The sequence below is a fragment of the Pantherophis guttatus genome, chromosome 1 (genome assembly GCF_059756535.1).
Source record: "Pantherophis guttatus breed Tessera chromosome 1, ASM5975653v1, whole genome shotgun sequence".
In the NCBI taxonomy this organism is placed as follows: Eukaryota; Metazoa; Chordata; class Lepidosauria; order Squamata; family Colubridae; genus Pantherophis; species Pantherophis guttatus.
In genome coordinates, this window is record NC_142063.1 from 298,751,242 (window position 1) to 298,767,092 (window position 15,851).

Below are 15,851 nucleotides of genomic sequence, written 5' to 3' on the forward strand. Positions count from 1 at the left end.
ACCAAATGTTTACACTGGATTTGGCACTTTTATCCACTTAACAAGTCTTTCTCAAGGACCTGAGATAGGTAAATGACAACATCTACCTAATCAAGCTCCTTGGGAAGGACTTGATAGATTGATAAAAATGCCAAATCCAGTCTGAACATCTGGTTGGCTGTGCAACGAACCATCCTAAAGCAGGAATGCGAAACCTTTTCTTTACCCTAAGAAATAATTTCTTGGGCCCGATGTTGGTGGCATCACTTTTTCATTTCTGACCCTCTTTCTAGCGGTTTTTCTAGCAGGATTACTTTTGCCTGCAATTTAAATAGAACTTTGGAGAGGAAGAGGGGAGATATTAAAATTAGTTTGAGATACATGAGCATTTTCCATGCAATTCCCATGTTCTTCAGTGCTATTAATCCCTATCAGTTTTGGTTTAATGGTTTTAGTGATATCTCTACTAACATGTCATTGTTTTATTTTGTTCAAATGCTTTGTTTTTAATTATTGTATATTTATATTACATTTTATTGAATTCTATTCATGAAGATAGAGTACAAAACTGTAGAAATAAATATAAATAAATATTTAAGCTGGAAGAAAAATATAATCAAAGAAGGAAGAGTTGGGGTTCCCTTAACAGAATTGTTATCACAGTGGCATGTTCCAAGATGTGAAGAAAACATTTGCTGTTCTAATACTGTTATTCCTATTAATTGCCTAGGCATATTGATTTTTCTCATTTTTCTCAATGAGTAAGCACTGTGGATCTGCTTCCAAAGTGTATGTTCTATCCTCTTGTAGCTCACATTAACTACTAAAGTAGGTTCATTTTGTGAGCATATGTGTAATTCCATAAAGCCAGAATTGGGACTAAAATTAAGCATTATGGCAGTTTTCTTCAATCCACTGTTCTACAAGTGTTGCTAGGACTATATGAACCTACACCACAAGAACTAATATTTATTATCTTGGAATAGGCAGAGTAAGAAAAATAGCTTTTTTTTATGGCTGGAACCAGAGAAGGATTTAATTTAACTGTTGCAAACTCAAATTAGTATTTTAGCTGCTCTTTTAGAATTCATATATAAAAACAAATCTGTACTTTAATTCCAACTACTTTTGATCACAAGGCATCAGTTTTTAATGCTGTTGAAAAGTCTGTCTCCAAAGCAAAACAAAGTGTAATTAATTCCATGTTTGTGTTTTGGGAAAGGCCTATGTTAAGGCTTTCTAAGTTCTTGATTAGCTACCTCTGCCATCAAGCAATCTAACCCCCATTGCTCCACAGGAGGAAAGTAAGGAGCGGGACACTTCCTTGAATATGTCTAAAGAGATTCAGTCAAATTAAGCAGTCAAATTAGGTAAACTTACTTGGCCAGCATCAGCACAAATTATTGGATGAGAACTTAAATCAAGGTTTTGTAGCTCTCCTTGTTTCTGAGGGAACAGCTCAGGAAGTTTCTTCTCAGCTGGAAGTTCAGATGCCACTTGCAGGATCACTTTATGAACTTTTTGTCGCCAGGACTCATTGCCAGATATACTGCGTTTTTGTAGACCATCTACTTCCTTCTTTGCAGAAAGGAGCAGCTCTTGAATCTTTTCTATTTCCTTACTTTCCAGAATCTTATGAGATCTAAATGATTCCTTAAGCATCTTAAAGGAATTTTCACAATATTCACATTGAAAATATTTAGAGATAGTTATCGGTTTAGTGGGGAAGGTCCAGGCATCATTGCTATATAACTCATCAGCAATATTAAACTGTTCAGGAATACCTTCAAAATCAATTTGTCTGTTTTGATGTGGTTGTCCCATTTCAGTTGATGACACACCGTTGTCCAAATCAGACTCCATAAACATTCGTTTTGTACAGGGGAAGACTTCGCTATCATACAGAGTCTCCATACAAGAATGTCCATATGCTTTAAATTCTTTATTGTCTGTCATCTGGGCTGGAGAAGAAACCAGCTTGGCTTTACTGAGATTTATTGGCAATGCAATATTTTTATCTTTAAGCATCCCATTGTAGGATTCCAACTCTGACAATTCAAAGGCCATATTCAGGTTTTGAATATCTAAAATTTCATACTTGTTTTTCAAAGAAAAGATCTTTTCCTTGATTTCAGTCAACTGTGTTCTGATTTCTTTGTTAATTAATTTCAAATATTTGTAATCAAATTCCTCATAACCTTCTGGAGTTATTAAGGGGATTTCCTTCATATCAGATTCCATTTTACTCTTCTCTCTTAATTTATCAGAAACAGAAATGGTCTCTACTTTCAGCCTATCAATTTTTTCTATTAATTCTTTTCTCATAATATCTGTGTTTATGATGCATTCCAACTGTGAGTCTTTCAGCTGTGATGCTAATGTTGAGTCTTCTTTCTGCAGGTGTTCACACATTTTCTCCAACTCATTTAGCTTGCTCATTGTCATGTGTAGGGAGGATACTAATTGGAGATAATCATTTTGGCTGGGCATCAGATCATGAGGAACTGATGAACACTTGGCATCTTTCTGTAGGTTAAAATTGTCCTTGATAACAGCACTGAAACACATTGGTGATTCGTCATCTTCACTTCTCTCTGTCATCTTTAAGGCTGAATTTTGCAAATCTTTAAGTGCTTGTAATTTATGCAGCAAGTTCTCTTTTTCCATTTCACTTTCTTCCATTTTTATCTCCATAGTTCTCAATATCATCTCCAAGTCCTTTATCTGAGCAGTATAATTTTCTAAAATAAATTCTCTGTCCTCAAGGTCCATTTGAAGCAGTTCAAGCTTCACTTGATACTTCTTAAGTTCATTCTCTCTTTCTTCTACAAATACCCTCAGCTGTTCCAATGCTGGTTCATTTAAAACAAAGTCAAGGACTGCATGGTCACTTACTTTCATTTCTGAGACCAGTGTTTGCAGCAAGATATTTACAGAAGAGTGCCTGTTATTTTCTCCTGTTTCCTCCTGTCTTAAACTATTAGTTTCTTCAGATACTGAGTGTCTATTTTCAAGTTGCCAAAGTAAAGTATTCTTTTTCTTCTCCAAGGACATTGGCTTATTCTGCAATTGCTCACATTTGTTCATAAGCTGTTTCTCTTGTGTATCAAATATGGCTTTTTGTACCTTCAAATTGCAAGTCTGATTCCTTGCAACACTTTCTAAATAATCTTCGTTTGTACTTTTCCTTTCTACTTTTTCATCAGCTTCTGGCAGCAACAAGCTCTCCTCTTGCTTTCCTCGTGACAACTTCAAAAGGCTTTCCTTCTTTTCTTTGAAACTTTTGGAGACTCCTTGCTTCATGTTTAAGTTTTTTTCTTCCAAAATATTGACAGTATTCTCAAGCATGGAACTTTCATTCTGAAGTCCTTCGGTTTCACCTTGTTCTGAGGATATTTTGATAGGTACATTTGGCTCCTTTGAGCCCATAACTTTTAGTTGCTGGACCAAATCCTTAAGCAGTACATTACTCTCTTTTAAATCCAGAATCTCTGTTTGTTGCCTATTTGATTCCTCAATCAACTTTTGTAGATTCTTGTTTTTTCCTTCAAGAGCTTCTAATGCTTTGGAAAGCAGGCCTTCCTTTTGGAAAACCGTTTGTTGTAATTCACTGATCTTCTGCTGCATTTTCTGAATGAGGATTTGTTGCTTTAGGTCTTCTCTTTCAGCAAATCTTTCCATTTCATGTCTGGTTTGGACCAGTTCTTCAACCTGTTTCTGAAGGAATGCATTTACTTGCATGTAAGAAGCTAAGGATGCTTCAAGGGAGACAATACATTCCCCCCTTTTTAAGACTTCATTTGCTTCAGAGTTGAGTCTTTTCTGCAAGGTGTCCACTTCTCTGGTGAACTCAAATAATTTCAGTGAATTATTTTCTCTCTCTTTCTGTAGTTTTTCCTCAGAAATTGCTGTTTTTTGTTGGAGGTCACTATAGGCTTTTCTTTGTGCTTCTAGTTCAGTTGTTTTTTCTTTTACCACCTGCTCAAAAATGTTTAGCTGTTTACTAAATTGTTCATGTTCATCTTTGAGAGCAATTTCCTCTACCTGATGTTTAAGTTGCTCAGCATTTAAAGTATTTTCCAAACTGCGTATTTTGCTCATTAATTCTTCTTTTTCTAAATCTAGTTCATTCAAGAGTTGTTTGCTTTTTCCTTTCCACTGAGAAAGAATCATAATCTCTTTCTTAAGGTCTTCACATTCTAAAGTAGTTTTCTGCAGAGTTTCCGTGTTTTCCAGTTTCTTATTGAGCTCTTCAATTACATTTTCTTTGTCCTTCAGAATTTGCTGGAGAGAATCTCGTTCATGTTCAACATTAGAAACAGCAAGTCTCATTTTTTCTAAACTGACAGAATTATCTTGCTTATTCAGTTTTTCTTCAAGCAATTTTAATTCTTTTTCCAGTGAGCAATTTTTATCTGCAACAAGAGTCATTAAAGAGACGTAATACAAAATACTTAGTATACATTAAAGATTAAAATATAAACTGACAAAATACAGGCTTCAATTCTGTCTATGAAGCCTTAACACTCCATAAATAAAATCTGTGCTCCTGTGATAACTACTCCTATCTTTATGCTCCCAGGAAATATTAGACTACAGTTTACCATTGCATCTAAATCAGGCAACTTGCATTAGAAAAATAAAGGTTTACAAGCTTCATCTGGATACAGCATTGAACTGTTGATTGATCAAAGAAAGGAGATACTTATTAAATCTTGCCAAGGAGAATGTGGATCAAGTGTTTAGAGTGGCTTCAGGTTTTTCACATTTGTTTGAAATATCAAAGGTATAACATGTAAACCAATTTATTGAATATTGCAGTTATCTTTACAATGAAGCCATGATAATGAACTAGATTCTGAGGTCAAAACAGTTTGTGTCAAGATATACAAGATACTTTCTCCTTATAAGGGTACCCTTCCCAATTCATCCAGTTTGACCTCCCATCAACATCATTTAATGTTCCCCTATATAGGGGAAATGAAGGGGGATACATTCTCAAATATTTTTTTCTATTGCAGCCCACATGATATGATATTTGTACCTTGATGACCTACTGGAGATTATTAAAGATGAAAATTATTCTAAGTCTTTGGGGAATTAATGGTAACATTACATTTATTACTTTATCTTTATGTTTTTATTGCTTTTAAGTTATAACTTGCTAGGAGCCATTTTTTGTAGAATCTGACAGTTCATAACACAATAAAAATAAATAAGTTATGTCTAGTAGTTATACAGAAATACGCAAATTATATAAGCAATCACACATTTATGAAATTTGGATAGAACTATAGTTTCTTTTGTGTAGAAGAAAGAGTTCAAATAGTTTTCTTTAGATAAGTTTTGGAGGTGCAAGACAAAATGACATGATTGATACATAATTAAAGAAGGGAGAATAATTATGTCATAAATCTGATATCAGTTGTGAACTCTTGGCTTTTTGACTAGTTGGTAAGTTTCCATTGCAGGACATAATGCAAATTCAATTTCTGCTTTTGTTTTAAAAAAAACCTACAATGGTGCACCATAGCATTCAAATGAGATTTTACCAACTGTACATCACACCGGAATGTTGCATTGAAATAAGGTCTATTATTAAGCACAACAGAAATCCCACGGCTTACTTTTCAGGTCTTCAGCAAAATGCTGACTCTGCTGTAGGGATAGTTTAGTGCTACAGAGTTCTTCTTTCAGTTGAGAAATTTCTTGCCGTTGTTCAGCAGTCTGGCAGTTGAGAAAGCTATTTTGCTTCTTAGTTTCCTATGAAATTGGAAAAAGGTAGTATAACTGATGAATAAAAAAGAAAGATTTTCTTGAAAAGGAAATTACCTGCAATCCCAACCCAAATATCTTTATCCTTATCAGGTGTCAAATTCCAGTAGCCAAGTGTCCTATACTTTCAGTCTATTGTCACATGGCAATCTACATTAAAAGTCAATGTACTCTCCCAGCAATATTGCCAAGTGCAGCTGCTAACGAAGGAAACCTCTAGCCTGTAATAAATTGTGCCATGGTGAGGTTTCTACAGGGTAAAAAAAAAAATACTGGAGAGTCACAATCCAACTGCATCCCTTTCAGAGCTTAAAAAGAAGAGATAAATTAGACTACAGCCAGAGGTCTTGGAGTAGAACCAGCATCTAAGACAAGGTTCGATATCAGGGATAGCTTAGAGGCCAGCCTTTTGATACTCAGTTATCTTGAGAATTTCTAAATCAAATGCCAGACATCCTTTCCATTACAGAGCCTGGAAAGCATGACTTTTCGGTTGGTTTGTTTTTGCATCCTTTTTTTAAAAAAAAATGCTAACAGAGAATGTGAAAGATTTGAGGTCACTTTGCTGTCAACTTCAAAGCATTTTTTTTTAAAAAGCCCATTGGTCTATTCTTTATAACCTTGTCCTCTTGGGAATAAAATAAAGAATCTTTCCAAAAGAAAATGGCACATACATTCGTGCACCACCCACTCCTGAGTTGCTAAGATAACAGATGGCATTGGCAGAGCTTTGTTGGTCTCGAGCCCTCAATTATCCATTGAGTTGCTACCAACAGATGGGCACCAAGGCACCCAAGCCAAGTGTAAGGGAAGGGGCCACCAGGATGGGAAGCATAAGCTGGAAATTTGCTGGCAAAGCAGGTTTGTATTTCCAGCAATTGAAGCAAATCAGCATCAGAGCAAGGCTGAACTTCTTGGTGATTCTGTTGATCAATCTCTGCCTCGGTTCTCTCTAACAAACAAAATAGTTAGAAAATCAGGAGATTGTGCCAATGTTCTCTCCAGAGGCCCACCTTTGAAAGTATTTGAGCAATTTTTGACATACAAATCCATTATGCAATTTCCACTTAGGGTAAACAATATTATACAGAGAGTAGAAAAATAATAAAGAAGCCAAAGAAAATCAAGGAGATAAGGGAGGGAGGAAAGATAAATAGCTAAAATTAGTTTAGACCATCCATCTTTTCTTTTCATACCTTTCTATCTTTACAAAATATACTTGTTGATATTACATATATACTTCACTTCATACATTTCCTCTTGGTGTTTAACAGTTTTGAGAGTAAGCAAGTTCTTGAGTTGATGGTTATTTTAAAAAACTCTCAAGTACAGTGGTACCTCTGATCTTAGCTCTTAGCTAGCATTTGGCACTTGACACATTTTGAAGTGAAAATGTTGTCCTGGTACTAGTTGTTTATTTGGTATTCGATGCGTTGTGATAGGAAAAGGGGAAGGGCCACAAAGACGGGAAATTGACCATGCTGGAAAAGTTGCTGCAAAAAAAGAGGAGAGGAGCCGCAGAAGACAGACAGGAAGTTGGCCATGCTGGGAAGGTCGCTAACATAGGAAAAGGAAGTCGTTCCCAGCTGAAACAAAGGGTCATGTGGTAAATTACGCGGCTTGTTTGGCACTCATCATTTTTAGTACTCCTCGTGCCTCCCAGACCAATTAATGATGAGTACCAAGGTACCACTGTATGATCAAGTTTAGGTAGATGGAACGTATAATGGGATTTGCAACTTGTAACGGTTACCATTCAATACTCCCAGAATATAAATATGGCTAATTAAGTTTGCAGGATTTTAAAAAAATCAATACAAGTCCTTTAGCACAGGACTTTATACCAAGAAGCAATAAGGCACTATACTCTCCCCAAACTATCCCATTTATCTTGCACGTGTCATCAGCAAGCGTATAATTCTATAAGGTACTGATCCAAATTGCTCTGGACCCTTGTTTTCCAGTCTAGTGGAATTCAGATGTACTAGACAGCAACACTTATTTCTTGTAATCACATGTAATCTAACACGTGGAGAGCATCAAGTCACACAGGCAGCTGCTTGAAACTCTGCCACTGGATGTATCTATACTGCAATGAGATCGCATCATTCCCCATTAGCTTAAAATAGAATTCCCCAACTTTCTTGGTTCATGGTGTTCTCAGTGTCTCAATAATACTTTTTCCATAGTGCCTTAGGCCAAAGATTGCCCAAAACTCAATTTCACAAATGGATGTCACAACAAACTAAACTATCTTGCAGTGTTCCTGTGAGTTTGCTGCAGAGCTCCAGGGGTGCCATGGTGCACATTTTAGGAACTGTGGGCTTAAGCAATTGAGATCTGGGAAATGTCAACCTGTCTGAAAGGCGATGCTGAATGTCCCAAAAGGTTCTCCTGCATTTTGGTAGAGCTTGAACAGTAGCTAGTCTCCAGGCCAGAAACAAACAAAAATATTGGCATATTTATCAACACTAAGAAAAGAGAAAAGATACAGAGAGATCACAATTAACAAAGATTTTGCTAATGTATTTAATGTCTAGTTCTCAAATATATATCATTCCTTGACATTTCATTATCCTTTCCGTCCAGGTTGATAGCTTTATTAATATCAACTTTTCTACAATCTATTAGTTTTAACAGTTTTAGGACCTGTCATCTTTGTTGTTTAAAATCATGCCAGGAGGCCCTTACTATCCTCGTAGGAAATTTTGTTTAAACAGAGCCTTTATCTCTGATTTCTTTATTTTAACTGATTTCTACTCTAGGTCAAAATGCTCAAGAATTGTTTTAAAAACATTAGGACAGGAAGCTTGGTATCTAAGGATACACTGATGCTTAGATGTTCCATCTTGTTTCATCTCTGCTCTAGGTGTATAATTACTATTATAGTTTTAATTTACCTCATAATTTTCTTTCAATTCTTTTTCCTTCAACTGCATCATTTGTGTAGCCTGTTCAAGTTGACTTAATTTCTGTGCACAATCCCTGGCATTTTTTTCAAACTGTTGTTTTGTTGTGAAAATCTATAAAATAAAAGATGTAAAACTTTAATTTGTGGTCATACTGAACAGTAAATAGTAGAGAAATATTCTTGCTAAAACAGAAACTCATAGAAAAAGTCCATTTTAAAAAATATTAGAAAAATCCAGCTTTCAAGAAACATGAATCTTTCACCATCAAGCATCTATATTGCCCAAGGTATTATATAGGTGGTCCTTGACTTACAAGCATAATTGGAATCAGAAACTTTGTCACTGACCAAAGCATCATTAAGCAAGACATCATGTGACTGCCCACAAATTTGCTTCACTCAGCAGATGCAATCCTCACACTCCAGATTGTGACTGTTAAGCGATCACACGTGTTTTAACTGGACAAAGTCCAGGGTGCCTCAAGGGGATGGTGGAGATTCTGGAAGGCTCCATCAGGAGCTGAAAATCTTCCTTGCTGAAATCCAGGCAGGATTTTTAGTCCCTGAGAAGAAAGATACTTGTGCGTGGCCTTTGCTAGACCTTCCAGGGCCTCCCCCCACATCCGCTCTTGAGGCACCCCACTCCTTACCTTACTGTACTGACTCTCTGTTCTCTGTATGAATTTCAACCCTCTCTTGTCTTTGGCAGTGGATGAAATAGCTGCCTGCCAAAAGAATTCAATTCCTCTCCAGGGATAGAAGGATGCAGGAATGGAGCTAAAAGCTTCAATCCACTTCTGAACCCCTCCAACGGACTTTAGCTCCCCTCTGTGCAGAGAAAGGAACTCCTTTGATGAAGTGCAACAGAGAGAAATTTCTGCAACCTGATGAAGGAATTCAGTTCCTATCAGAAGGCAGCTCTTTAGGAAAAGCAGGTAGCAGCAGCTTGCAACCTTCATTGTCGGCTTCCAATGAATATCTGGGGAAGTCGGCAGAGAAGATTGCAAATGGCAATCACATGATCGCGGGGCACTTGGCAACTGGTTGTAAGTGCAAAATAGTTGCCAAGCTAGTTGCCCAGATTGAACTCAAGTGAATACAGTAATAATGGTGGTGCTACATTTTGCAAGGTCATCATAATTCTAGTTTGTTGTTAAATGAACAGTCGTAAGTCAAGGACTACCTGTAATTATACCTAGATCACATCTGAAAATATAAATGATAGAGAAACTGCAGGAATAAGAATTTTAGGGCTGAGAGTCATATGTTTGTCAGCCCAGGTTGGGTGTTCACTACTGGTTCAAAATTTAGAAATCATGGAACAGCCAGAGTCACATGACATAAGCTATTTCTGTCCTGAAACAACAGATAGCTCTAGATTCTTCAAAAATTAATTTGTAGCTATATTTTAAATTAAAATATTGCTGAAGTCATGGATATGTTCCTATATGTTACACTTGTTACAAATCAGTAAGATCTTATATGCACTGAGTATAAAATCTAGTGCTGTGTATAAAGTCATTTGAGCAAGGTTTCAAAATATTTCAATGCTCACAATTAAGGAAAAAACACTGCAAAACAATTCTAGTACTAGAGGAAAGAAAATGAAAAATAATCGTTCTAGCAAAAAATATTTTTCATTAGCTTAAGTCAATATCTAACGACAGATTTAGACTAAACTATCCATCTTGTGCCTGATATTCACCAAACTGTCTCAATGTTTGACATCACGTTCCAGTAAAAATAAAATAGATGTTTTCCAACATCTATTGTTGATCACTGTCAACAAATATATGGAATGTGCACATGCACAGAAATGTATTTTTGCCTGTGAAATCTAATGCAAAGATAATAAATGGGCTTAAAAATTGCCTAATAGAAAAAGCTGTATGAGCATATATATAGCAGTAGCAATAGCAATAACACTTAGACTTATATACTGCTTCAGTGCTTTACAGCCCTCTCTAAGCGGTTTACAAATGTCAACGTATTGCCCCCAACAATCTGGATCCTCATTTTACCGAACCTGGAAGACTGAGTCAACCTTGAGCTGGTAAGAATCGAACTGCTGGCAGTCAGCAGAATTATCCTGCAACACTGCATTCTAACCACTGCGCCCCCACGGCTCTTATAAGGCCATAAACTGTTTAACTTCTGAAACTGAGTAAATATTCCTGCTAATGGTACAGACCAATATCTAGCGGGAAATTTTTCTACATATGATAGGCAGAGGCTGACACAAAACTGAACATACTTAAAATTGCTAGTTAGTCTGTTATACTACCTGCACCAATAGTAGTTCTATGGACACCTGGGTTTCCAAACCACATTCTTTGTTGGGACAATTCTGTCTACTCATGTAAATGCAACAACTAGGACTCTGACATCAGGAAGGGAAGGATGCTGAACATCAGGAAGGGAAGGTTGATGAACATGGAATATTTTCTTATAAACATGAAATTTTAAAACCAGAAATTCTCAAAAGGTTGGATTTCCCAGGTTTCCCCTGTTAACTATTCAAATATTATTTTTCAGTTAAGAAAGCACATGCTTCCTTCAATGTCTTCTCTACTAAAGCTGCAACTAGTTGCTGAGGAAATCTACCTTCCCCAGTGAACATTTTTTCTGGAAATTGACAAAATAAGACAACAAATCGCAATCATATTACCACAGGATGTTGCAACCAGTTGAAGAGGGGACCTAGTTGCCAAGGGCCTGAATTGTGATCACAGGCCCATGGTGGTGGTGCAATAGTCATAAATAGAGGTTGTGATTCACCTTTTCCAAGGTCATCATAACTTTGAACCATCGTTAAACAAAAGGTTGTAAGAAGCACTACCTGTAACTATAATGCAGCACCTCACCTCTTGGTCCTTGTCCTTAATCTTCTGTTGTAAAACACACTGCGCACTTTCAAAATTTTGCTTCTGACAGTTTAGCTCATTTGAGAGTCCTCTGAACTTTTTCTCCTTTGCTGTAAGCTATAAAGAGAGAATGTAAAGGTAACATGGATGGGAAATGTTTCTGGTACTCATCTGGTAGTTAAGAAAGAATAGCCAGAGTGATGTGATGGCTAATGCAGAGAACTAGGATCTAATCTACAATCCATAATGGAAGCTCACTGGATGCTTTTGGCTAATTATGATGTCTCAGAGCACTGTTGCTATGGGGCAAAATTATAGGTAGAAATGCTACACAGTATACTGTAGTTTGAACTCCTGAAACTAAGGCAGAAAGACGAACAGTTAATAGCAATAGCATTTAAACTTATATCCACTTCACAGTGCTTTACAGCCCTCTCTAAGCAGTATACAGAGTCAGCATATTGCCCCCAACAATCTGGGTTCTCATTTTACCGATCTCGGAAGAATGGAAGGCTGAGTCAACCTTGAACCCGTGAGAGTTGAACTGCCAAACTGCTGGCAGTCAGCACTCAGCAGAATTAGCCTGCAGTACTGCCAGAGGTGGGCGGCACATGAATTAACAACCGGTTTGCCCAGCACTGAAAATGTGAGCGCATGCGCTTTGCTCGCACAGATGGCTTGCATGCATGCATGCGGCTTAAAAAACGCAGCTAAATAAGACGGCTTAGTGCCAGGGTGGGTGCGCAGGCCCACCCGCAGGTCATAACTACCAGTATGCCCGAACTGTTCTGAACTAGCAGGAGCCCACCACTGAGTACTGCCTTCTAACCACTGCTTCACCACGGCTCTATTGACATAAAACATGAATATATACTGGTAGTTCTCAATTTATAACAATTGAGCCCAAAATTTAGGCTGCTAAGCAAGGCAGCTGTTAAGTGAATTTTGCCCCATTTTGCAACCCTTCTGGCCACAGTTGTTAAATGAATCACTGCAGTTAAGTGAATCCTGTTTCCCCATTGACTTTGCTTGTCTGAAGGTTGCAAAAGGCGATCACATGACCCTGGGACACTGCAACCATCATAAATATGAGCTAGTTGCCAAGTGTCAGAATTTTGATTATGTGACCATGTAGATGCTGCAACAGTCGTGAGTGTGAAAAATGGTCATGGGTCACTTTTTCAGTGCCATTGTAATTCTGTCACTAAATGTTTTAAGTCGAGCATTGCCTGTATGTATGGCTGGAAAGGGAAAGGAAGGAAGCCAATACAATAAAAACTGAAGTTTACTTTTCCTGTCAATGTAAGAACACCTTGCGAAACAGCTGAGATTTGCACGTATTATTCAAAACAGCAATCTTCAATCATTCAGTGTAAGTGCAGTATAAAAATTGGTCCTCCCCCCACAAGCAATTAGGGTTAGGAAACCAAGGGGTGTAAACTCCATGGGTACAGTTTATGCAAATCCTTTCTAAGAGACACAGCTCATGCAGACAAATAATTATCATGTTATATTTAACTCAATTTTATTTATTTATTTATTGGTTCGATTTATATGCCGCCCTTCTCCGGAGACTCAGGGCGGCTTACCATGTGTTAAGCAATTAGCCTTCATACTTTTGTATATACCTGCTTAGTAGGGCTTTCGGCCCTCCCCAAGCAGTGTTCTTTTTTATACAAAGTCAGCTTATTGCCCCCACAAACCGGGTCCTCATTTTACCTACCTCGAAAGGATGGAAGGCTGAGTCAACCTTGAGCCTGGTGAGATTTGAATTTGCAGTAATTGCAGGCAGCTGGTGTTACTTAACAGCACTTTAGTCTGCTGCGTCACCAAGGCTCTTAGGCCAATTAGCGTTGGTCTGCCATACATACCAGTTTTTAGAATTTTAAAAGGTTCCAAGATTTTAAAAGGCACATTACCTGATCAGTCGTTTGATCCAGTTGTGTACTAATTTTAATTATTTCATTTCTAGCCTTGTTCAGAGTTTTCTCTTTTTCAGTTAATTCCATCTGCATCTTTTCCATTTGCAGCTGAGTATCCTGAAGCTTCATTACCTTGGCTTTCATGTCTTGTGTCTGAATTTGTATTTTATTTTCTAGTTCCTGAATTCTGCATCTTAGCTCTACGTATAAAAAATTATATATAAAATATATATACAGTATACCATGATACATGTTGGATTTGGATTTCTTCAGAGGCAGAATCTATACTGTTCCTGAGCAGTGGTACCCAATTTAAGGCCCTCAGAATATAGAAGACCTCTTAATATCCTTACCAAATTATATCATGATTTGACCACAATACATCAAAAAGGTGAAATCATTGAATCCCCAATTGGAAAGTGATCCTATTAACTATATTTAGTTCTAATTAAATGAAAATGCAAACAAAAATATTTTTTGTCCTAGCTTGTGCCAAGGGTTAGTGACATGTTATTTCAAAAGCCAAGTATAATCTCAGCCAAGAAGAACCACCCCGACTAAGGAAAACTCTGGATGTTATTTCTGTGAAAATGATACATCGGTTATTACATTTTCCATGACGAATTCTGGTTTGAAACCTTTCCTTTCCCCTAGACCCGTGATGGCGAACCTATGACACGCGTGCCAGAAGGGGCACATAGAGCCATCCATCGCCCTGGGCACGCCATCCATCGCCCGTTGCTTTTCCAGGTTCTGGCGCACACATGCCAGCTGGTCTTTGCACATACGCGCATCAGGAAGTTGAGCTTCTGGTTTCCGGCATGCACATGTGCGCAAAGACCAGCTGGTCTTCGCATACACATGCATGCCAGAAACTGGAAGACCAGGTGACGGTGTGCATGCGTGCACCAGAAACCGGAAGCTCAGTTTACCAATGCACACATGCACGCCAGGGAACTGCTTTTCCAGTTTCTGGCATTCCTGGCATGTACACCGGGGAGCTGCTCTTCTGGTTTCTGGTGCTCCACTGCGTGCATGCACGTGCTCCCGTTTCGGCACTTGGTGCCGAAAAGGTTCACCAACACTGCCCTAGACCAAGACTATTATTCTGATACTCAGTATAAATCATAACACTTTTTTGTAATGTTCATATCTTCTAGCAGCAAATTAGGCATGGATAATCAATTTCAGCTTGGAAGCCACATTTCTTCTTTCCATTGTGCAGCAACGGGTGATATTAGGACTTTACTGTGCTGACACTTTTGGATCCATTTATTTTGGTGCTGGGGAATTAAGGGACACAGGATTAAGGCCCCCATTCTGCCCCTTAGTCCCACTCAAAATGACAAAAAAAAAAATATTGTTTTGGGAAAAGATGGTTTTGAAAGAGGGTATTACAGGTCTCAGCAGCCCCTAAAATTCTGAAGCTTTATTTTCTACCATTTTAAATGTTCATACTCTCCCTTCAAAAAGTATGGTATTTAAGTCCTGCCCACTCTATGGAGCTCAAGAGATCGTGTACACTCTTCTGTTGTCTTATGAATGTGCAAAAGGAAGGGTTAGTTGGATAATATTATGGTGCCATTGCAGGAAATTTTTTCTTTCTTTCTAGCATTTTATTTCCACAAATATAGGGTCCTCTTATTTTTTCAGGTCAACCAAGTGTTCATCCATTAATTCAGTGGTGAAATCCTCCGCGGATTGTCACCAGTTCACTGCCTGTGCATGTGTGGTGCATGCCAAAAGCACGCTGCACGCACGCATAGTGCGCACCAAAATCACACTTTGCGTGGAAAAAGGAGGCTTAACAAGGTAAGTAGAACAGCGAGGAGAGGGAACAGCTGTGCCGCGCAATTTAGATTCGCTAGAAAGTAGGATTTCCTGCTTTCTAGCAAATTTAAATTGCGCGGCACAGCTGATCGTCGGAAATACCGGTTGGGACAGCCAGCTTTCATGATTAATGTACGATTACAAATCACAGTCTCCTAGTTCCAAGCCTAGTGCCTTAACTGCTAGCCAAAGTGGCTGTCTATTGCAGAAAAATGATTGCATTGTCAAATATATGTAGAATAAGTTGCTTATAATATTTTTAAAAATACCTTGGTTCTGAGTTTTCAGTTGCTCAGCGATTGAAGAGTCTTGGCTGCTGTTGGTGACATTGCAATTGATGAAATCTTTCTTGCTTAATTTTATAATATTAGGACTAGGAGTTCCTGCAGATTCCAAACAAAATTTTAATTCGGTTGACCCACCGCTATGGGGAGTTTCTCTATGGCTGGACAAAGGGTGGCTTGGAGTTTGCTCCTGTTGCCATGAGAATACAGATGAGGAAGCTTGGTGCCGAGCAATTTCTCTGCGAGTTATATTACCTTCTGAATGCAAGGCATTAGTTTTCTTCTA

The 15,851-nt window shown here is 37.9% G+C and overlaps 1 protein-coding gene across 1 annotated transcript in view; it reads right to left on the reverse strand.

Moving 5' to 3' along the window:
- CENPF (centromere protein F) overlaps positions 1-15,851 on the reverse strand; it is a 33,310-nt gene that overhangs the window by 10,810 nt on the left and 6,649 nt on the right. The window contains exons 6-11 of the mRNA XM_034427814.3: positions 15,551-15,848; positions 13,449-13,651; positions 11,530-11,646; positions 8,655-8,777; positions 5,607-5,742; positions 1,360-4,394 (exon numbers count right to left, since the gene is read on the reverse strand). Of these exons, the coding sequence (XP_034283705.2) occupies positions 1,360-4,394; positions 5,607-5,742; positions 8,655-8,777; positions 11,530-11,646; positions 13,449-13,651; positions 15,551-15,848 (3,912 nt within the window). The remainder of the gene's footprint in view (positions 1-1,359; positions 4,395-5,606; positions 5,743-8,654; positions 8,778-11,529; positions 11,647-13,448; positions 13,652-15,550; positions 15,849-15,851) is intronic.